Source organism: Hylobates moloch, unplaced genomic scaffold, assembly GCF_009828535.3.
Source record: "Hylobates moloch isolate HMO894 unplaced genomic scaffold, HMol_V3 SCAFFOLD_3, whole genome shotgun sequence".
Lineage (NCBI taxonomy): Eukaryota > Metazoa > Chordata > Mammalia > Primates > Hylobatidae > Hylobates > Hylobates moloch.
The window spans coordinates 93,873,723-93,897,895 of NW_026652278.1; the positions used below are offsets into that span (position 1 = coordinate 93,873,723).

The window sequence follows — 24,173 nt, forward strand, 5'->3', positions numbered from 1 at the left end:
CTAGGATTGCAGGCGTGAGCTACTGTGCCCAGCCTCATGTTGAAAGTTTTAATTTTTTGTTGTCTATAAGTAATATTATTTGTTTTCTTTGAAAACTTCATTTATTTTTAATATAATGTTTGCCTGCCACATATCAAAGTCTGAATAACTATAGTATGTACATCGGTTGTTTTTTCAGGAGAAAAAATGGGGTTCCAGGAAAAAAAAATGTGACTAATTCACCTTGCAACTAAGTCACGCAAGTGCTTAGTCCTTGAAGCAATAATCATTATTTCACTATTTATATATTCAATATTTGTTCTCAGATATATATTTACTAGTTCTACAGTTTTTCTCATTTTGAAAATTGAACTAAAAAAGCTTACTTAAAGTGGAAATAGGCTAATTTAAGTATTTTTCATAGTAGGGAGTCAGTAGATGATATCTAAAGAAATAGAAGACTGAGAATATAAAATGAATTTACAAAAAATTAAAATACTTCCAAAATATCTTCAGATCCAGAAAATGAAATAATGATGACAGAAAAAGCACCATCTATAATATCAATATCAGTAAATGTAAATGGACTACTCATCTATTGAAAGAAAAAGGTGCTCAGACTGAAGCATAAAAAAGCAAAACTTAACTAAATTTTGTGTAAAAGAAACACCTAAAGATGATTCAGAAAAATTGAAAAAAAAAAAAAAAAAGCAATAAGGTGTGTCAAAGGTATAGAAAGTAAAGCAAGACTAGGGATATCAATAGCAAAGTTCATCCTAGGGGGAGAGCATAAAGCATTACGAAGGTAGTATTTAAAATGGTAAAGCATGTGGAGAAGTCTTACAGTGAAGATGTAATTATTAGGAATCACCGTTTACCAAATAAAGTAGCATTAACAAACATAAGCAAAATACAGGAAATAAATGGAAACATAGAAACTTAGTAGTAATTAACTTTATTTCACTAGTAGTAATTTATTTCACTTCTCTTAATCCATAAAATTCAAGTAGACATAAAAAGTAATTAAAAGGCCGGGCGCGGTGGCTCACGCCTGTAATCCCAGCACTTTGAGAGGCCGAGGCGGACGGATCACGAGGTCAGGAGATCGACACCGTCCTGGCTAACATGGTGAAACCCTGTCTCTACTAAAAACACACAAAAAAATCATAGCCGGGCGTAGTGGCGGGTGCCTGTAGTCCCAGCTACTCGGGAGGCTGAGGCAGGAGAATGGCGTGAACCTGGGAGGCGGAGCTTGCAGTGAGCCGAGATCACGCCACTGCACTCCAGGCTGGGTGACAGAGCGAGACTCCGTCTCAAAAAAAAAAAAAAATAATAATAATAATAATTAAAAAAAAGTAAGTCTTATCGATAGATATTAAATTCTACATTCTGAAAACAGAAAATAAACCTCCTTTAGAGGTTTTTTGTTTTTTTGGGAGACGGAGTCTCACTCTGTCGCCCAGGCTGGAGTGCAGTGGTGCGATCTTGGCTCACTGCAAGCTCTGCCTCCTGGGTTCACGCCATTCTCCTGCCTCAGCCTCCCAAGCAGCTAGGACTGCAGGTGCCCGCCACCACGCTTGGCTGATTTTTTGTATTTTTCGTAGAGACGGGGTTTCACCACGTTAGCCAGGATGGTCTCGATCTCTTGACCTCATGATCCACCCGCCTCGGCCTCCCAAAGTGCTGGGATTACAGGCGTGAGCCACTGTGCCCGGCCTAGAGGTTTTTATAAAATTGGCCATATGTTTGGCTATAAGGGTAGCTTTAATAAATCCCTTCTATAGACAGATTTGACATTCATTTTAGCTTCCTAGCAACTATGTCCTTATATAGGGTAATTTTAATTTATTTTCCTACTTGTAAACACTGATTCATACCTGCTGTTTGAAAAATACTGTGCTAGGCCTGAGGTAGATTAAAAAAAATTAAAACTGTCTTCTTTTTTCAAATAATTTACAATTCCTATGAGAGAGAAACATTTACATAAAAATCTCTAATGTGATAAGGGAGAAGTTGAGGGGAATCTGGCTGGGATGTAATATTCAAAAGCTTTAAAGTTCTAAATGGGTGAACTGATAATACATATGCTATGTGAAGCGTACCTCTGTATCTGGAGATAGGATAGTAGATAAGTGTACAGTTTCTTTAAAAGCCCCATATTATACCAAAGTCTTAACATTGGTTACCTCTAGAGTATGGATTGAAGAAGAAATGGGGATTCCCTTTCCCTTACACATTTTTGTATTCAGTTTTTGCGTACCGTATATGTGTTGCTTTTGTAATATAGGAAACATTTTGTTTTTAAATGTCATGTGGTCTATCAGTGTACAGTTCATTTTATGCCTGTAATGCACCTAGTACCTACTACCTGAGTACTCCAGCCCAATTAGGGGAAGGCAGATCACCAAGAAATGTAACACAGTCTGTAAAAAGAATTAGGTGAGTGAGGGAGGCGTGTTTGTCTAATTTTTACTTGTGAATAAGAATTCTTGACAAATACAATATTCCATTTGTGTGACTTTAAAATAGTGTCTTTGATCACAAAGTGCTGTATTAATTTCACGTGAACATAGTTACATGCATCATTCATTCATAGTTATTTCTGATAACTTCTCTGATTAACTTCATTTGTTTTGGGGCCTTCATGATCAGGTTTGAACCATAAAATGACTGTAAATTTCATTAGTATCTATCTATCCCCAATAAAAACAATTAAATGTCAACAAGGGCTGTAAATCGTAGGTAACATTGATAAGAGCTAAGTGGGTCTTAATTTTTTGAATTTGGCTGAAAGAACTCGAGATTGGAGCTTTAATTGGTCATCTTTATAATTACAGAAAGAACTGGTTGTCTTCTTGGGCGGTGTTGCAGGGTTCATCTTTACTTTTTACCAAAACTCAAGGAAGTAGCACAAGTTGGGTAAGTATTTCTTCTCTTTGGAGATTTTATACATTTAAATTATGTGAATAGTATTGTACCTGAATTTCAGGAGGTAATTTCCAGGGTCCTTTTAGTTACAGCTAATGTGCAAATAAAAATAAATAAAATCTTCTTAAAGATTTGTTTTAACTTATGAGAGAAAAAGAGGACTAAGTAGAACAGTCTAATTAGTGGTATTATTAAAATCAACAGATTCTGTTTTATCCATTCAACTGAAAAGTGGGCTTATTACTTGAGCATTATAGAGCAAATACATTTCTTGATTCATTTTCAGGATGTTAAAGTTTTGCTGTGTTTGTGACTCTGCTATTTCAGATATTTAGTCAGAAAATAAGCAGTAATATCGCAAGCTGTATCTTGAATTGTGATCTGACCATTGGTTACAAATCAGTGATTCAGGTGTCGGTGTCTGGATTGTCAGCCAGCTTTCAAAAGAAAAAGAAATGTCACCATTACTTGTGGGATTTTGAAGCTTTTTATATATTTGAGTGCTTACTATCATTACTCTACTCTTCAGTTATTTGTAATGCAAACATTAAAAATTATAATTTGTGACATATAATAGCTACATTTTTTGAATGCTCATTATGTATCCCACATATGTTCTCAGTGCAGAGGATTGTGTATATATTGTCTCCTTAACGCTGGGATAGCTATTGCTCTGATTTCGCCCTTCCCCCTTCATAGATGAGAAAATGAGGTATAACACAGTTAAGTATAATAATTTGCTCAAGGTCTTACAGCTACCAAGTGGCAGATCTGGGTTTAGAACTTTGGCTTTTTGGCTCTAGAATCCATGCTCTGGCTATTTCTAAAAGTTTTTGTTAATTGAGTTTAAAGTGCTAATGCTCAAGTAAAATTTAAAATGAAATTATTCTAAATGTATTTGTTCTACCTCATATTTTACCGTAACCAATATTTTATTACAATTAATGAATTTCTTTAAAATTAATACAAAACCTATGGCTCTTACGTTTGATGAAAGAAAAATCCATTTATAAAATTTAAGCAAATTTTAGTCATCCACATTTATAATGCAGCCATGCAACGTGGTTCTGAACCCCAAATGCCACATAACACATTAGTCCTCAGCTTCTCTGATGAGGAAACCTAAAAATCCACATGAATTGATCACAGATGTGAACATTCTAGATCATTTCTTCCGTTTTGTTTTACTAATCTTTTAATTTGCTCCCTGTTCAGCCATTCCAGTGGAAATGACCTGTGAAAGTGTTGAAATTTTGGTTTGATATATCTTAAAGTAAATGGATTAATTATGTCTTTCTCCTTTTCCTCGAGGTGAAACATGTGGGGCTCTTTTGCGTTAATGCATTTCTAGAGGACTGTGTAATTGTTTCTTTCTTCCTATTTACGACTCAAATTTTATTTCAAATCGAGTGAAGAAAATGAATGAAAGAAAAGGAATGGGGAAGCAATAAGAGATTAATAAGTCATTTTTAAAAGTATCTGAAGAAAGCTGGGTAGTGGTCACTTATTTGATAATTACTGATACTTAAAAATTGAAGGTTATAGCAGGTACAGATGAAGCCAGTAGACAGAGCATCCTGTAGGTAGGCAGGTTTGTATGTGATTTAAATGAAACGAAAACTTATTTTGAATTTAAAGATGTTAAATGAGTACCTTCCAGTACATAATCATTAGTACAGGATGGTTACTTTTTTTTTGTTTAAAGTTTTCACTCTAGAAGATCTTACACATGATTCAGAACTCATGATTAAAACTAATACTGACAGAGGTGAGGTATTTCTGTTTATCAGGCAACGTTGTATTACTTTGTTACCATGTGGCAATAGCCGAAACATAGTTTAAAATTTACTGAGCTAGCCAATTTTGAAATTTTAGAATGCTCAATGAATTCTTAATTACAGGGAATCACTATTTTAATTTTTACCTTTCAAATGACATCTTATTACTATTGATATAGTATTAATATAATCATTTCAGATAGGTATAATTTTAAAAAACATAACCACACCATTTTATAGTCTCAGTAAAGACTAAACAAGATTAAAGATGTGGTAAAATGCTTGGTTGTACAGTCAATTCTTAATTTGTATTTTATGGCTAATTTTAAAACCTCAGACTGTTTTGTTTTCCCCATTGCTACATATTTAAGGGAACGAGAACTAATTTGAATGGCCTAAGTAAAAGGAAGTAAGATTATTTAAAAATCATATAAGTGTGTATAATATATTATGACCCAACAATATTCATAAATATCAAAATTTAGAGAAACATACAAGATGCTCTTTAACTCTGGAATTGGGATTATTGAAAGGAATGTTAAAGAATTCTAGCTTTGTTGATCTGCTCAGTCACCAACTAGATCTGTTATAGGTAAAATATATTCTTTTTATACAGCAGAATCACATCTTACCTGAGGATAAGATTCTAAGGCTAAAATGTAAGCCAAAAAACCAACAGTCACCTCAAGTGAAAACTGCTCTTGAATATTCGTTAGGAAGATGCTATACAGAAGCTGATCTCTAGCAGAGCCCATATTTCCTTTGGTGTTAGAAGGAATAGCTTTTCCTTCAGTTGAGTTTGAATGGCTTATGTTAAGGGGCCACATTATAGGAGAAATCTATATAGTTCTTTAAAAATTAGATTCACACTTAGTGTAAAAACTTGAGATCCACTTGAGGAAATAGCAGGTTCAAATCTTGTACTCACTCCAGGGCATGTCCTCATTGATGGACACACTGAGCACAGTCACCCACGCTATTCAAAGTTCTATTTTTAAAAAATTATTCATGGTTCGTATTGATTTTTTTTTATTTTTGGCAGAGAGAGAATGGTTAAAATTGAGTAAATTAAATGCACGTAGGCTGCATGCAATTCCACTTTATAAGAAATATTTTACATTGGTGCTGTCTCATCCAAAAACCTAGTGAGCCTTTTCTTCTCTAGGACGGATAACTTCCAATGGTTTTCTGGAAAACAGTTATCCACTGGATTGCTATATCAGTAACATAAACTTGTATTTGTTTTTTTCTCACCTCATTTCACCTCAGAAATGTATGTGTGTATGTTTGTTTGTTTGTTCAACAGACCTAAAAGCCTACTGTGTTCTGGGCATTGTTAAGCTTTGGGTTTAGAAAGAAATAACATGGTCCCTGGCTTCAAAGCTTACGTAGTAGTGGGGAAGACTGACAAGTGAACAGGTTCAGTGTGACATGACATATGTTGTGCTTCTTTTCAGTTATTATTCATCATATTCCTTGAGCATTTAAAAAGTCAACTCATAAATATTGGTAGTTATTCAAACATTCATTTGTACATGCTTTCAAATTTCTAAAAATAGTCACTCTTGGGCCAGATAATTATTTGTTGTCGGGGGGGCTGCCCTGTGCATGGTAGGGTGTTTAGCAGATGACTGGCACCCCGCCTCTAGTTGTGACAACTAAAAATATCTCCAAACGTTACCAGACGTGCCCCAGAGCACAAAATTCCCTGTCTCCTAGAGGAAGTATCAATGTCCTAGAGGAAGGGAAAGGTAGGCTAGATGACGGGGCTACTCCCAACAGATGACTTGGAAAGGAACACCAGAAGATACTCCTCAGCAGGTCACGAGGAGGAAGCTAGGGGATATTGGGCAGGGTCTAATCAAGATCGTGAAGGGCCTGACATGATTCCTCCCAATGGCTAGCACAAGTCTGTTTAAGATAAGTTCTATAAAGCATTCATCTTAAAAATAAAACATAAATTTATATAATAATCATCAGGATAAATTCTAGGACCTTTGCAAAGATATTTGGAAGTTGAGCTTTGCTTATGTTGTACGTCTGCATATAGAATTGTATCTTTGTCTTGTCTGGTTCCATTATGCTTTTCTCTTGTGTGTCATTTTGCTTGTGCATTATTATGACATCATCATTTTCTTCCCTTTTCCATCAAGTCCTTCTGCCAACAAGGCTCAGTCTCTGAGCTCTTGCTTTCGCTGCTTTCTTCTTGGAAAAACTCTGTCCGTCGTCGGCCTGCTGTTGCATATGTAAAGTCTGATCCTGTTTCAGCTGTCACTGTATGTGTTCCTGTTGCATGCCGTTTGCCGCAATAGTTCTGTTTTCTTTGCCATTAATACATTGGTGGGGAGGTTGATTACAGTAGAGAAAAGTGGGACTAGATTTTGGAAAATAATAACTAACAAAATGTTGCCAGCTATACTGATTGCATTTTTTTTTTTAGCATTCCATGTCATGTCATTATATTTATATTTAATTGCTATATCTTATTTGGTTGCTTATTTGTATCTTAGCTAGAGCTAACCATCTACAGCGTGTATAATGACAATAAATTAAATAATTGATTTTTGTCATTTTGTTAAATGTATGTTCAAGTTTGATAACATTTACAATACATCATTTCTGCTCAGAAAGTTAGGCCCAACATATAGCTTTATGTTTAATTTGTCTTTTGATTGACAATGGTACTTCATGCAAAGACTTTGTAGAATACAGTTACAATTGCTATTATGATTTTTATTATGATTCCACAAATAAATTCCATGTAATATCTCAAAATTTTCATTGACTCCACTAATAAATTTTATGTAATCCTAAATTTTGTTCAAGTTCACACTGATAGCTAAAAAGATGTAAAAGGGAACAGGTTGAGGCAAACTATATTTTAAATGTGGAAGCTCCTGAATAGAGTTACTGAGATTACAAATAGTGAATAAGTTATCACAAAGTTGGGTAAGATATTTTCTAATGACAAGTTAATTTGATTCAAAAATATTTTAGCAAATGAAATTCTCTGTAGGAAATATTTATAACAGATTTTTATGATCTTTAGATTATAATTCAGTAGCCTTTAGAGGTTTTAAAACCTTTAAACTTTTTAATACCATAGGAATGTTACTTTTTATTCTTAGTTAACAGACTAAACAAATTTAAAGATGTCAAGGTACAGAGTAAGTATATATTTAACATAAATTTTCTACTACTTTTGCTAATCTTTTCCTTATCTAGTTAACAAAATATAATAGCTAGCTAAGTACTTCTGAACCCACCCGTAACAACTGTCTTCCCATTCTTTTCATAGTTCCTCATTAAATTGCTGAAGCTTTTACATCTGTCTCTAGTTACAGTTTCTGACAGATAAAAGAACATGAGACTTAGTGTTTTCTGTTTCCACAAGTTGTTGTTAACAGCGTAGCTACTCAATCAGGAAATACTTCTGAAAGCACAAAATCAGGTTTAGAGAATGTTTTTTAGGTGGAAAATGCGCTTGTTATTTACTTGATACTGTTTATTACATATATAAGAGTATTGCCTTTGTGTACATAGCATTTTACATAGTTGTGTATAGTCTAGGATAAATTCCAAGATACAGAACTGCCAAGCCAAAGTATACATGCATTTGTAAATTTGCAAATATAGCATTACCAATTTTTCTTTTCTAGGAGTAGTTCCAATTTATATCCCACTTGCATATGAGGCCTTTTTAGTCTATAGCCTCACCAACATAGTTTTGAAAAAATTTTTTCCCACTCTGATGGGTAAAAAAAATTTCAGTTTGGCTTTTTATATATATATATATTTATATACATATATATATGTATATGTATATTTTTTATATTATGATGGAAGTTGAGTCATTTTAGTTTGTTCTCTATGAATTGTGTTTTCATATATTCTAGATATTTTTCAATTTTAAAGTAGAAATTGTTATAATAGAGAAAAAGAAGAATTTGAGAAAATCTATTTGATTTATTGTTAATATGAAATTGTTCTTAATTATTTTTGAATACAAATGTATGTGAATATCACATGAAGGTTTTTTTTCTCTTTTCCAAAAATGAAGTTCGGCAGTAATCAGTCCAAACCAGAGTTCACAGTGGACCTCAAGGGGGCAACAATTGAGATGGCTTCAAAGGATAAATCCAGCAAAAAGAATGTATTTGAGGTAATACATTTTTTTCTGAGTATAACACATTCTAAACTGTAGTAATTGGATGTTCTGTTTTTTGAGCTATTTTGGGAAATAGTCATTGTGACTAGTTAAGGCAAAGTTGGTGATTATGTTAGATGGTATTGTAATTTAAGAAAAAGCTAGTGTAAAAACTGGCTTTATTTACATAAGTTGTTTGAACTCAGACTGTATATTATAAGCCTTTGTTTCACAAATCCTATCTTTTCCCAGCAATAATAAAAAGGATGTGGTTCCCTTTACTTAGCAAATCTAATATTAAAAAGTAAATTAAGGGGAATGTTGATAATGGGGAGGCTGTGTGTGGGGGTGGGCAGGGGGTGTATGGGATATCTCTATATCTTCTTCTCAATTTTGCTGGAACCAAAAAGTGGTCTAAAAAATAAAGTCTTTTTTTTTTTTTTTTTTAAAAAAAAAACCTTTCCATTTTATCTTTTAAAACCCTCCCCAGTAATATATGATCTGTATTAGTTACTTATTGCTGCATAAGAGACCACCTCAAAACTTAGTGGTTTAACAAAAGAACCATTTTGTTTATTTAGCCTGGCCTGGTCTGAGCGGGGTGATTTTTCTTCTAATCTCACTTAGGACTATTCATGAGGCTTCAGTCATCTAGTGGCTTGATTGGAACTGGATGATCTAAAGTGACCTCATGGCTAGTATTGGTGCCAGCTGTTGGCTAGGCCTCCTTGTCCACAAGATCTCTCATTCTCAAGGGAGCTACCCCAGGCTGCATCAAATGACGGCCTCAGGGTTCCAAGAGGGTGAGGGTGGAACCTGCAGGGCTTCTCAGGGCCTAGATTTGGAAGTCACACATTACTTTCAGAGTATTCATTGGTTAAGACTGTTCAGGAGGCTAGCCAAGTATTCAGAGCTGTGGGAAGAGAGGCAGCCTATTGACAGAAGAGCAACAATATCTGTCCCATTCCAGAAGGGTGTGGTTACAGAGATCCAAGACTGATTTTGTGGACAGCCTTCCAGATCCCAGCCTCTTTTTGTAGTCTCATGTCTCAGGCCTTTCCTGTTTTGTTGTGTAGACAGATTGGTTTAATTGCTGTTTTCCAAGTGGACCCCAGGTTTTCCAGTCTGTCTGATTTTTACTCTTTATTGTTCTGCCTCGAGCACCAACCCGTGCCAATCTCTCCGTGCCAAATGCTCCCTTTCTTCCAAGACTCATGACGAGCATCACCATAACAATGAGGCTACTTCTTTATTTATAACAATAAATATTTATTTAAAAATAAATATTTAAAAATAATATTTATTTTAGTATGCTTGGGTTATCATTTGTCAATTATTTCTCTCATTAGATAATTACAATTTTTTTTCTTTTTCCCTTAAGTAGACATACTATGTTTTTCCTTTAAATAAGAACCTATAACAGAACAGAGTATCTTATGTGCAGTAAGCATTCAATATTGGTAAACTGGCTTGACCAACACTAGAAAAGTACATGAAAGAAGTCACTATTTCCTGAATTAGCCTTGTAGTTTCAAAAGGTAAATCAAGAATAAAAATGGTTTCATGGTCAAATAAATTTGGGAAGCAGTGTATATTTTATTCCTGTCTTAGAAAATCACAGTGCACCCTAGAATATCAAAAGCCTGCGACATCTTGAAGGACAGAATCTAGTTAGATTTTCTTCAATCCAGTATTTTCCAAGTTAATATTATATACCTTTTTCAAAAATTTATTTTTTGAGGGGACCTTTTTAAAACATTATTTGTGAAACTATGTTTGAGGAATATGTCTTTCAGAATGTTGTTTGGGAAGCATTGCCATATCTTCCTCTAGGGAAAAAAAATCAGTTTTTAATCGGAAAATGGGAGGACTGCTTTCCACAAATGTGTCAAAATTCTTCCTCACTTAAGTGTAAGAAATTTTGCAAAACAGAGATTGTACATAAATTAGTTATTGCCTTCATATAGAATAATACATAGTATTCTTACTTCAGCTCATGATCTGACACTTAATTTAGTAATACTTCCGCCCAAAAGGGGGCATGACGTTTATGGCTGCTCTTTGTACTAAGCCATTATATTTACCTACAAAGTAGGAAATATTGAAAGTCTTTATGTATTCTTTCTTCTGTATTTTTTAGCCAGAGAGACAGAAAAAAATTTCTCAGGTTGTGTAAAAATGTCATAGATTTTATTTCTTTATTCTAATTTAGAATGCACCACTTTGATACTTGAACGGATTTTTAAGTGATAAATGTACTAGTTTCAGCAGGTTTTATGGCATTTGTGTGATGGTGTTTGGGATCCTAAATTATTAGATTTTTATGAGAATTTATTATGAGAAACAACTTTATGTTTTTTTATTCAACTGATATTATTGTAAACCAAAAAGGTATTCCATAGCTGTGTAGTACTTTAACCTTGCATCATTGTTACATAATATATGGCAGCTACTCTTGGTGGTTTTGTTAACTTTGAATTAAAGGTATTCTTTTGCTGAAAGCACAAACCAACCATACTCTTTTTTCTCCCTGCTTTTCTCTAAAGCTGAAAACTCGTCAAGGAACAGAACTGCTAATTCAGTCTGACAATGACACTGTTATTAATGATTGGTTTAAAGTTCTTAGTAGTACAATCAATAATCAGGTATGTCTTTGACTTAGGTAAAATTTTTACTTCAGAGCTGTTTTTCTTTTTTCTTTTTTTAATTGCTTATTGGATATCCGGATTGCAATCTATATGTGAAAAGACACTTTATATATGTTTGACAGAGATGGAAAAAACAATGGTCAATTTAGCAGCCCCCCAGGGCTGGTGAATGATTTAACATTCTCACTTATGTGATGTTTGCTACCAGTGGATTTGAAATAATGTTCACATCAGGCATTGGCTGAAAAGAAATAGTTCAAAAAGAAGGGGTAAATGGTGCTTAGTACATAGTATTTATTCAATAACTGAATGAGTTGGAAATAATACTATTTGGTGGAAGAAGTCTGAGGTGAGCTTAGGAAATGAAAGAAGCTGCAGTCTCTTCATTAGCACTTTTTCTTTTCTAGTGACAGTTCTCTAGTTTTTCCGCCCCTCCCCTCCAAGCTGTTCAGTACCTGTGTGTTCCTAGTATATTTCTTCTTCTTTATATACAACAACCAAAAAGAATCCTGGGTTTATATTCTGCAGGTATGTTAGTAAGAACGTTAGTAAGCAGCTGGGAGCTGTACTTTTTTTTTTTGAAACAGGGTCTCGCCATCACCCAGGCTGGAGCAGTGGCACAGTCATAGCTCACTGCAGCCTTGAACTCCTGGGCTCCAGCGATCCTCCCATTCAGCCTCCCAAGTAGCTGGGACTACAAGTGTGCATCACCGTGCCTGGCTTGCACTTTTTTATACTCTGTATTCTCCTTTTCACCTTTCACCATATGGGGACATGGCTCTTCATTGAGGATCATATTATATTAATGACAGAAATGAAAGATACTACTGATGGGAAGTAAAAGAGAACTTTACCTCTTCTAGCAAATTAGTTATGAAGCTATATATAAATTCTTCCTTTGTAGTTTGTAATATTGCATATTTCTGAATCTTGTCCTTTCTTTTCCGTTTATTCCTGAAACCATGAGGGCAGGCCTTTATATCTTAATACCAAAATAAGAGTAACCTCCTAAACAGTTTTTTCCTTATTTAATCTCAACTATCGCTGATTCATCCTTAATGCCATTGCCATATGAAACTTCCTAATGTCAATTTTCTAATCCCCTACTGCTCAGAAACTTTCTGTGATTCATTAAAATTCAACGGTGTAGGCCCAATCTATATTTTCAAAATGCACCTTTTATTTTACCCAATATGGACTTTCAGCTCTAGTCACAGTAGTCTGTTCACTGTCTCTTGAAAGCAAGTATGCGTGCATTCATTTAGCAAATATGTGAATGCCTTACGCACTGGGGACATAGCAGCACACAGTCAGATACTGCACTTTACTAGGCTGAGATTATAGCCACAGACAGATGATTATTCAAGACAGATAACAGTTAATAAAATGAAATGTGATGAGTGTTATGATGGTAGGGATGTACAGCATTCTATAAAAACACCGATTAAGTAGGGGCAAACCTACTGTATTAGTTAGGGAAGGCCTTGCAGAGAAAGTGGATTTCTGTTTTGTTTTGTTTTTCAATTGAGACCTACAGGCTCAGGGAATAAGCCAAGTGAAGAGAGATGATTTTATACACACACACAAACACACACACACACACACACACACACACACACACACACACACACACACGTTTCTTTCTTTGAGACAGTCTTGCTCTGTCACCCAGGCTAGATTACAATGGTGTGATCTCAGCTCACGGCAACCTCTGTCTCCCGGGTTCAAGTGATTCTCCTGTCTCAGCCTCCCAAGTAGCTGGGATAACAGACACCCACCACCACACCTGCCTAAGTTTTTGTATTTTTAGTAGAGATGAGGTTTCACCATGTTGTCCCGGCTGGTCTCCAATTCCTGACCTCAAGTAATCTGCCAGCCTTGGCCTCCCAAAGTGCTGGAATTACAGGCGTGGAGCCACTGCACCTGGCCTATATTTTTGATTAAGAAATTTAAAAATATATACTGTTTCCAAAGTGTCAGAAGATACCAAGGACTAAATGTAGCAAGAGGTGCAAGAACTTTGCAGGGAAAATTACAACTCTTTATTGAGAGACACTGAAGAAAACCTAATTAAATGAGAAGTATATTCTGTTCATGCGTTTAAAGATTCAATAATGTAAAGATATAATTTTCTTCCAAATGATTTATAGATTTGAGATTTTTGAATCTCATTTAAAATCCCAGTAGTTTTTCTGGTAGAACTTGACAAGCTTATTCTAAAATTTATATAGAAATGCAAAAAGCTGAGAATACCTAAGACACTCTTGAAGAAGAAAGTAAAAGGACTTGCACTATCATATGTCAAGTCTTTAAAAAGCCATATTCATTAATAAAGTGCGGTATCTGTGCAGGGATAGGCATACATACCTGTGAAACAGAATAAAGAACCTAGAAACAGACTCACATACCTGTGGACACTTTATGTCAGAGAGAGCACTGTAGAGGAAGCAGATAGTGCTGGTGCAGCTGGGAATCCAAGAAAAAAACTGGAACCCTTCCTTAAACCATCCACAAAAATAAATTCCAGGTGGAGTAAAGATCTCCATGTGAAGGCAGAGCAAAGGTTTTTAGCTTTGAGAACCCAGTCATTCTTTAATCTGTACAAGCGACCTTAGTTATAGATGAGCTCTAGGATTTTTCTTTTTTTTCTTTCTTTTTTTTTTTTTTTTTTGAGACGGAGTCTTACTCTCTCACCCAGGCTAGACTACAATGGCGTGATCTTGGCTCACTGCAACCTTTGCCTCCCAGGTTCACGCAGTTCTCCTGCCTCAGCCTCCCAAGTCGCTGGGACTACAGGCGTGTGCCACCATGCCCGGCTAATTTTTGTATTTTTAGTAGAGGCAGGGGGTTTCATGATGTTGGCCAGGCTGGTCTCAATCTCATAACCTCAGGTGATTCGCCTGCCTCGGCCTCCCAGAGTCTTTGCTGGGATTACAGGTGTGAGCCACCACGCCTGGCTGCTCTAGAATTTCTTTCAGTTGACAACCATGAATCTGAAGTATGAGTCTTGTCCTGTTGTTACAGGGTAATACTCTTGTCAGGTCCATGTGTAGAAGTCTTATACTGCTGTCAGAGAATGTAGCTCTACTGTGTTTTTCACCATAGATTATAGCCTTAACCTTTTAACTGTTAGTGTCACTAATGTGCAGTTGATTAAAATGAGGCAAGATAGCCTCATCATCAGTGTAAACTTACCATTATCCTGTGAATTTTCAGCAATAATTTCTTTTTTAAAAAAATCAAAATTGATGTCATCTAGGGAGAAAAAAAGTATCAAATATCTAAGTCATACATACTTTACACTAATTGGTTTCCTAAAATTGTTTGGAAGAGTCATTTACCATAGTCATTGTGAGAATTATGCCATTCCAACTATAGTAATACTAGAAGTGTAATATGTGTTTGGGAAATATCTAACCAATAGGCAGTAGAAACTGATGAAGGAATTGAAGAGGAGATACCGGATTCACCAGGAATAGAAAAGCATGATAAAGAAAAGGAACAAAAGGATCCCAAAAAGCTTCGTTGTAAGTTGTCCTTTCCCTATTTTGCTAAGGATTTGTGCTTGTTCTCTTAGCTTTTTGAAGGTTTTAAATACATATATAAAAGCTGAATGGAATGTCTAATGTTACAAAAAGGCTATGCAGTTAACCAAGTGCAGTCTCAGTGTGTCAGCACTCTTTCTTCTTGTGAACTCGTTATTGTCGTTTTTCAGCCTCCATAGTATGCATCCTATGGCATCACATTAATTTTAAGGTATTGTGCTACTTTCAGAGAAGTATAGTGCATTTCTGTTGAGGCCTCTAGGAAGCTGAACTTCATTGATTTAAAAATATATACTTACTGTTTAAGATTCTACATAGAATCTTATACTTTAAGAAGTCAAAAGTCATGGGATATACATAATTTCCTACTGGACACAGGCATCCGTCTCTGGACGAGGATGTGTCTGTGCACGTAAACAGATGCATGCATTCCCATCTCCAGATCTTACTACAGAAAGGAGCATAGCAAAAGCCAGCAGCTTTAAGAAAAGCATTTTCTAATGTTGGCCCTTTGTGAATTACATTGCTTAAATAGGCCATTAGCTTTGTGACTTGGTACTTTGTTCAGTCTATTTTAACAAATCCACATGTTTAACTGAGAACTTTTTGGCCTTCATATTAACTGAATGATTAGAAAATCAGTACTACTTTTCTGTATTTCGAATGAACTTTAGGCCTGTTACTGACATTGTCAACAGGTAGCAGTTTGACATAAAAATGTGATTATTTTTTATTCTATATTATAGATTCTTCGTGCTCTCAACTTTCCCCAAATAGAATTATTTTCAAGAAATATACCTTTTGAATTTTTGTTACTATAACAGAAAAATCAAGACTAAAGGCAATGGAGGACATTTTCCGTGTAGTCCCATTTGTAGCTCAAGAGTACAAATAATTATGATAGAAGTTAGCTTAAAATACAAGTATAATAGTTATGATGGTTATATGTCTATATTTATATCTCTATATATCTGTGTGTATCTCCAGTTTTCTTGTTCAGTGAAGATAGAGATTGTTTTGTTTGTTGTATATTTTATGTATTTTTACTTTTTGGTCGTCATTTTACCTTCTAAAACTGATGGAGAATCAATAAAGATAAGTAATTAATCATTTATGAAATAATGAATATGTTAGAGTAAATTAGGGATGTCTTGGCAGATATACCATAGAAGGTACGGTTGTCATCTGTTTTTAGTGATAAAAATGAAATGTTTTATTTGGTTTATAACTTTGAAATGGGGTCTGTGTTAATGTAATTCTTCACATCTTGTCCTTAAACCACATTAAAGTTAAAATAACTGAATTGTACTATGATCTTGACATATGAGGTTAATATGTTTTGCATGCTAGCTGGAAAAACTTGTATCAAAAAAACTTTATTTTTACAAATGCTTATTACCTGTCTTTTTGTCTTAAGCCTTTAAAGTATCTAGCATAGATTCTTCAGAACAGAAAAAAACCAAGAAAAACTTAAAGAAGTTTCTTACACGACGCCCCACTTTGCAAGCTGTTCGTGAAAAAGGTTATATTAAAGGTTGGTAGGAGAAGTATTGTTGATAATAATGAATGTTGGCCTACATCATAAATAAAATGTTTCCAATTAAAAACAAACATTTTCAAACAGTAAGAATATTCTTCTTTATTCAAGTATTCAAGTACAGTGATTAAAAGACATTAATTAAAATAGTTTTTTTAAAAGTTTATTTTAACTAAAGCAGTGGACAGACATAAAAAACTAAACTTCTAGAAAGCCTGTTTCAGAGGAACTACATGGATGTGATGGGTGGCAGACTTTTAGAAATTGTGACAATGAAAAGTTTAGTTTTGAGATGCAAAGATCACAAGAAATAAGAAATTTTGAATATCACTAACAATAGAAAGAAAGAAAAATGAACAAATAATTTTTACCTTTGGCTGTCATTTAAGGTAATTGAAAAATTAGCATAAGGTGTTTTTTTCTAACTAATTTATTTGCTTGTTATTTCATTTATAAACATTATAATGGACTAACAGAATCTTTTTTTATAGGAAAATATTCTTTAAAAAAATCACATTACTTGTGTATGTAGTTCTTACGAGCGTGTTTAATTCCAAAGGTAAAATTTTCTAATACCTGACTTAAAACAGTGGCATTTATTCGTAAATAAAAATAAAAGTAAAGATAATATAGTGTATAATGTTATATCTCTGTCTCTGATTATTATGAAGTTTCTAACAAAGACCGTCTGTTTGTGAAGCATCTGCATTAAAACACGCAAGCAAATTTTATTAAGAAGGTATTTAAGGCCAGGTGCAGTGGCTCACATCTATAAACCCCCCACTTTGGGAGGCAGGAGGATTCCTTGAGTCCAGGAACTCAAGACCAGATTGGGTAACATAGAGAGACCCTCTCTCTACAAAAAATTAGTTGGGTATGGTGGCACACACCTGTAGTCCTAGCTACTTAGGAAGCTGAGTGGGAGGATCGCTTGAACACAGGAATTAGAAAGGTATTTAAGACTTCTAGGAAGAGACTAGCTAATTAAGTAATTCAAATTGTCAACTTTAAGAGTTGTGGATAACAGGTACTCTCCAATAAAGCATATGAATTTGTATGATGAGTTTAGAGTCTTTAAAAACTTAAAAAAAAAATAAAAAGCCTGGCAAATAAGTGAATAGAAACTGTTGCTAATTTGTTCACCAGGCCTTTTCCCTGAGAAATATAAACCGTTGTCACTTTATGTCCTTATTCATCACTTCAAATTGTTTGTTTTCCTGAACGTTTACCACTAATATGGAATTTCAAAACTGTTGGGTTGAAAGATTAATAGAAGAGTATTTGAAATGTATTTTGTGAAATCAAATGTTGGTATGTGATGGGCGGGCATATGCTTATTTTAATAGTTTTAAAAATAATCGAGTATTTACTAAGTGCTAGGCACAAGCCTAGGTGCTATGAGTACCTTTGGTGTTCAGGAACTACATGGTCCTTGGTCCTTGCCCTCATGAAACTTATACTCAAGTGGAAAGTAAACAAGATAATGTGAAATAGTAACAAATGCTGTGAATCTAACACAGTAATAAAATAGAATGTGTCTAGAACTGGGTTCTCTTAGGTAAAGATGGTCAGAGGGGTTATTAAAGTAGGTGACATTTTAGCTGAGACCAGGAGTGATAAGAAGGTGCCAAATTGGGTGGAAAATTGCTTTCTGCAAAAGCAGTAGAAAGTACAAAGAATTTTCAGGCAAGAGTGAGTGAGGGTGTGTATGAGTTTGGAAACAAATTGTTTGAAGTGAAAATGAAGAAGTAGGCAAGATGCATATTGCATAAGGCATAGGGCCATGTTAAACAATAATTTGGTTACACCAGATGTTTCTGTTGTACTCTGAATGGTTAGCCATTTCATGAACTGAATTTCAGCAAGGTGATTGACTTTTTAAAAATAAATCTTTTTCAGATCAGGTATTTGGATCCAATCTCGCTAATCTGTGTCAGAGAGAGAATGGCACAGTACCAAAGTTTGTGAAGTTATGTATTGAACATGTTGAAGAACATGGTAAGAGAAGGATTTTGATTTTTTTTTAACATTAAGCAAACCAGCTTCTTGTTTTGCCATCAAAATTCCTAGAATTTTTATGATTTTGAGTGGTGCAACCAAAAGTTCCTTATAGTCCTAAGATGTTAAGAAAATAATTTTGTTTACAAAACACTTACATGTTTACACCTGTTTCAAATTAAGACCTCTCCAGGCATCTACTGAATGTTTGGTACTCACAGTTAATTAAGTGTATGCTATTCGTTGAAGCCATTTCATTTAAGCATTTGCTTAAAATGAAGAAGGTAGTAATTGTGAAATTGAGCTTGTTTTTAAGAAATAATTTGACAATGTATAAGATCTGAGGAGATTGTGTTTACTAAGTTTCTTCCGTTCTAAAAATCAGATGACATTTTAAACGGTTAAGTCAACCACAAATATCTCATGAGATAAAAATTTTTATGTCATTTTCTGTAAAATAGGACAAACTAATTTCTATTGTGGTTAATTTAAACATAGCTACAATATTTATACTAGTTTTATATACATTAGTAGTATATTGTAATCACATTAACTTATCTCTGTATATCATGAAAAAAATTTTGTACAATTAAAACACATAATTCAATTTGTAATTTCTGCCAGTTACAGATCTCTTGTCCCATTGACTCTTCTTGTCAACATGGCAATAGGGATACCACACTGTTGTCTTAATTTGAAGCTAAATGAATGGTACATTCGATAATGTGCTTTAGTAAATTTGTACACTATTATCATTTAATGAATACCTGAAATTTCGGGGCTGAATTATATGAATTTCAGATGATTCTGTTTCACATATAAAAGAAAATAATAAAGTATAGCAAATTATGTATTGTTTTTATAGAACCATTAGTTTAGTGGTTATATTAAGTTTACTTATTACAAACAATATGACAGATGCTTTCAATAAAGTTTTTACAATATGTGCATTTACATTATAAAATGGTGTGCAAAATATGCATGGGCTGATTTTACCTGCTAACTTCCTTTAATTTTGAATTATCCCCAGATGTTTTCAGAAATTTGAAATTGTTAGTGTTTTAAGATGAATGAAACCATTTCCTTGAGCTGATTCACAGTCTATATGATGAGCAGAGTAGAATTACTGCTGTTTATTAAACAGAATTCAGAGTGAATCTCCATCTCTCTCCCCTGCCAAGCATCTACCAGAAGCCATTTAGAGAAAGAATATTTGCCCATTTGATTTTAGGCTAATGCTAGTGAGTGAGAATTCTGACACATGCAAACATGTTCAGAAGAGGCAAACAAGTACTTTAAACACACACACACAAATTATTATTGTCTCTTAGGTTTGGATGTTGATGGGATATACAGAGTAAGTGGCAACCTCGCAGTGATCCAGAAACTAAGGTTTGCAGTCAATCATGGTAAGATTATATTTACTGTTGTTATTCAGATGCATCACTTATAACTTTTTGAACTGGCTTAAAATAATTTTTTAAAATGTCCAATTCCTGCTGTTTTTCAGATGAGAAATTGGACTTGAATGACAGTAAATGGGAAGATATTCATGTCATTACTGGAGCCCTCAAAATGTTTTTTCGAGAATTACCAGAACCTCTTTTTACATTTAATCGTTTTAATGATTTTGTTAATGCAATTAGTAAGTATGTAATTCTACTCAGTTTTTTCTAGATACTGAAAATTCTTTGCACAGATTAAGCCACCCAATTTTTTTTATCTTACTTTAAGCAAGTATTTTCAACAGATTGTTTTACTCCAAACACTTTAAATGTGACCACCAGATGTCACTGTGTATTACCAAATATCAGCTTCCAAACTGTGACATTGCTTTCAGTTTCATAAGAATTTGCTGTAAAATATCTGGTTATTATCTTTTTTCAGAGCAAGAACCAAGACAGCGAGTCGCTGCTGTTAAGGACCTAATTAGACAGTTGCCAAAGCCAAACCAGGATACAATGCAGATTCTTTTCCGACATCTCAGAAGGTAGGAGGACTGCCCAGTCACGGGATGTGGTATAGCACAAGGGGAAGCGGGAAGGCCTGTGGGGCCAGGGTCACTCAGACCCAGGTTTGGATCCCATCTATGCTACTTGCTGTCTTTGTAACTTGAAAAAGTTACTCAACTCCTTTTAGTATCAGTCTGTCATGGGTAAATAATTTGCTATGAAGAATACAATAAAGTAGGTATTATATGTGAAGTATTTATGTAATGCTTAGCACATAGGTGTTCAGAAATTGTTGCTAAAGTTAATATGAAGATGAGATTGGATATTAATTGAGGTGTATTAAGTTACCATCATGGTTCTAGGTTACTACATAGCCACTTTAATAACCGAGTTCTTTCATCTGATAGAAAGTACACTAGAATACTAAAACAAAAAATCCCAGCTAGAGAGCGTTTTTTTTTTTAAAAGAAATAACATAAAATGAGTAAAATGGAAAGTTTAATCTCCACACCCTAATGAGATTTTTTTCCCATCAACTTAATGGAGCAGCCATTGTTACCTGAATGTAACTCATACTTAAATGTTCTATTTTAAAAACTAAGCTAAAATACCACACATTTTAAGTTTGTTAGAGTATGCTTAATTGTACCTTTCGGCTGTGTTTATCAAAAAGAAAGCTTCACATGGCATTTAGACAGAATTCTACTTGGTTAAATAGTTATGCATCACCTTAGGAAAATAAGTATTACTTCTCTTTTTAAAATGCAAACTGTTAGATTTATAATACCATTTGAAGAATTTTCCCCCTCACTTATTTTCTCTTTTAACAATTTCTTTTTTTCCCTTCAGAGTTATAGAAAATGGAGAGAAAAATCGAATGACCTATCAGAGTATAGCAATTGTTTTTGGTCCCACTCTATTAAAACCAGAAAAAGAGACTGGTAATATAGCAGTTCATACTGTGTACCAGAATCAGATTGTAGAATTAATTCTTCTGGAACTGAGTTCCATCTTCGGACGTTGATTCTAACTGAAGACAACCTGTGGAATAGAAGCTGGATTCCATCAGATTTCAAATGTTTATACACAATGTATTTTATTTTTTGGACCAAGCAGTGACTCTTTGATTTTGCACTTTTTTTTTTTGAGGGATCAGAAGGGAAGGGGAGAGTCAAGATGTGTGTTAGGCCCTCATATTTGCTGCTTTGTTGCAAGTTGATATAACTGCGTGTAATTATGAATTCATTTTATCCTGAATGTTTGCGTTTCATACTCTGAATTTCAGTAAAAATCAAAACTTAAAATTCTAACCAGTCATATACACTGGATAATTTGGTAAGAAAACTGTATTTTTTTCCCTTGAAATTGGATAATGTACTTTCTTCTCAAGATTCATGACGTGATAGAACAATACTTACTATCAGTTATGTTGAAAAGGCTCTTGGGCATTTTAAACAAAATGAAGTATATCCATTTTGAAACCTGTGTATTTCTTTTTCGGGGTTTCTGCATGCAGTGGCAGTCTTAAGTGCCAAAATTCATTATAACCCCAAAATAACCCCTTGATGAAGGCTTGCTGTCTTTTACTGTGTTACACAGCATCCTTACTGGATACCTTAGTTGCTTGTTTGGGCAGCACACTAATATTACTTAAAACACTGTGATATACTGGAGTTTTAGTTAGCTTAAGTCAGTTCAGGGCATTTTAGGGCTGTCTTGCTATACTGAATTGTAGCTAACAATCCTAATTATATCTAGTACCATACTGAGTTATTGGTATGACCCTGTGGAAACACACATTATTTTATGTAAATATAGGCTAAAGACTTAATGTCCTTTAGCTTGTGTATATAATTGTGTTGTATAGTCTCAGAGTACATTCTAACCCTACATTTCTAATCATGTTATTGGTAATCTTTTCTGTGAATATTAGGTTTCCTCCAGAAATAGTCCATTATTTGGGAAAGTTAACTGTGTGCACTTTTAGATATTAACTACATTTACAGGCAAATCACTGTAATGAGAGTGGTACTGGAAAAATACTGAATAGACTTGCTAAATGGCACATGCACTACAAGAGAAACCTTTTAGGTTATTTAATATGTACAGAAAACATTAGAAAAAATTTATTACAGAATTCTAATTCCAGTATGAATAGTGGAAACCCATCTGTAAATTAGATGGATGTTGGATGGAAAATGACATTGCTAAATTCGAGAATTTCTTTTTACCTACTAATGTAGATTGCTTTGTATAATAAAACACACAGGGTTTGGAAGGTTTTGTTACACGGAGCATGGTCTGTTGAAGATTTTTAAAATGTATTTTTCTAGATTAACTTCTGTACACGAAATGTCTAATAAAACTATAAGAGGTTTAGAGATTTTTCCATTGGAAATGTGCATTTTGGTTTCTAATTTTTTTGTTTTTGCATTTACTGGCATACTCTTATACCTCATTTTTAAAAATCAACTGAATCCAATATTTCCTGTGGCAAATAACACTTTCCTCATTTCATACCTTTTCTCCTCTCTTCCATGCCAACATTTCTCCACCCCAAACGTACACTTTTTATTTCTCCATCAATATTTGAAAGCGAGTGATTTGTGACCAGGATTTTTTTTTCTTAGGGTTGCATTTATAATTTACAGATTGCCTTCCTTGGGAACAAGTATTTTTTGGTATGATCTGTCTAAAAACCTCTCACCTGAATTTTGTGGTAGAAATTCTGTATTTGTTGCTGTGAGTGTGTTAAATTGATAACAAACCAAACTACTTGATAGCTAAAGCAGATTGTTTTGGGTGGGGAGAAAAAGCCCTAAATCAGAATGTTTATATTTGCCTAAAGATGTCCTTAGTAACACAATATGCTTTAGATCTTGCTTATATAGTGATTGTATACCAGGAAAACAATTAGACTCAAATCAGTGATGTTCTTGCTCTTGTTGTTCATGAACATATATCAAAGATTAAAATTGTCCTGTGTTTCTTGTTTCAAGGTACGTGTGTGTGTGTGTGTGTGTGTGTGTGTGTGTGTGTGTGTGTGTGAAGTCTTAAATGTTTTATTAGTCTACAGCTAATCAGTTTATTGTAATGTATGTACAGTGAGATTAATGTCTTGTGTTTTCATCCTTTGTGAATTAAAAATTCTCACTTGTTTTTGTAATAACAAAGCTAGTAATATTTTCCTGTCTTGACAGCTTGGTTTTATAGTAGAAAATATATTAAAAGCTGAAATAAATTATCAGTGGAATTTTATTTGTTAGTAAGTCCTCCTTCATAATGTCATTGAAAAAGGTAGTTGCAGATTTAGAAAAGAAAGTATATTTAAATACATGGTCACATTCCAATTAGAAGAAAAACACATTTAAATTTTATAGAAGTAAGAAATTTTACCCTTTACTCTGGAGAAAGTAAGTTAATTATTAAATATCTCCAAAAAATGATGTTTATATTTTAGATAGAGACAAATCTATAAATTGTTTTTTTCCTTATGTGAAAAGCACAAATGAAATAATTTGGTGAAACTTTGGACTTAGTGGTAGATGGGTTGTATGTGTGTTTATAACATATACACACAAACTGTGTGTGTGCTACATGTGTGTGCACGCCATTGCTTATATACAAGTGAAAACTCACCAATAATGCAGATACATGGAGA

The 24,173-nt window shown here is 34.1% G+C and overlaps 1 protein-coding gene across 7 annotated transcripts in view; it reads left to right on the forward strand.

Annotated features, from left to right (window-relative positions):
* ARHGAP12 (Rho GTPase activating protein 12) overlaps nucleotides 1-23,809 on the forward strand; it is a 130,796-nt gene extending 106,987 nt beyond the window's left edge. For 6 of the 7 annotated variants that reach the window (XM_032143973.2, XM_032143989.2, XM_032143953.2 and 3 more), the window contains 10 exons: nucleotides 2,817-2,898; nucleotides 8,746-8,847; nucleotides 11,379-11,477; nucleotides 14,905-15,007; nucleotides 16,443-16,559; nucleotides 18,462-18,560; nucleotides 19,892-19,969; nucleotides 20,071-20,205; nucleotides 20,448-20,550; nucleotides 21,362-23,809. In XM_032143973.2, the coding sequence (XP_031999864.1) occupies nucleotides 2,817-2,898; nucleotides 8,746-8,847; nucleotides 11,379-11,477; nucleotides 14,905-15,007; nucleotides 16,443-16,559; nucleotides 18,462-18,560; nucleotides 19,892-19,969; nucleotides 20,071-20,205; nucleotides 20,448-20,550; nucleotides 21,362-21,536 (1,093 nt within the window). In that variant the 3' untranslated portion in view covers nucleotides 21,537-23,809. The remainder of the gene's footprint in view (nucleotides 1-2,816; nucleotides 2,899-8,745; nucleotides 8,848-11,378; nucleotides 11,478-14,904; nucleotides 15,008-16,442; nucleotides 16,560-18,461; nucleotides 18,561-19,891; nucleotides 19,970-20,070; nucleotides 20,206-20,447; nucleotides 20,551-21,361) is intronic. The other variant, XM_032143964.2, reaches the window with a different exon arrangement.
* The last annotated feature ends 364 nt before the right edge of the window (nucleotides 23,810-24,173 follow it).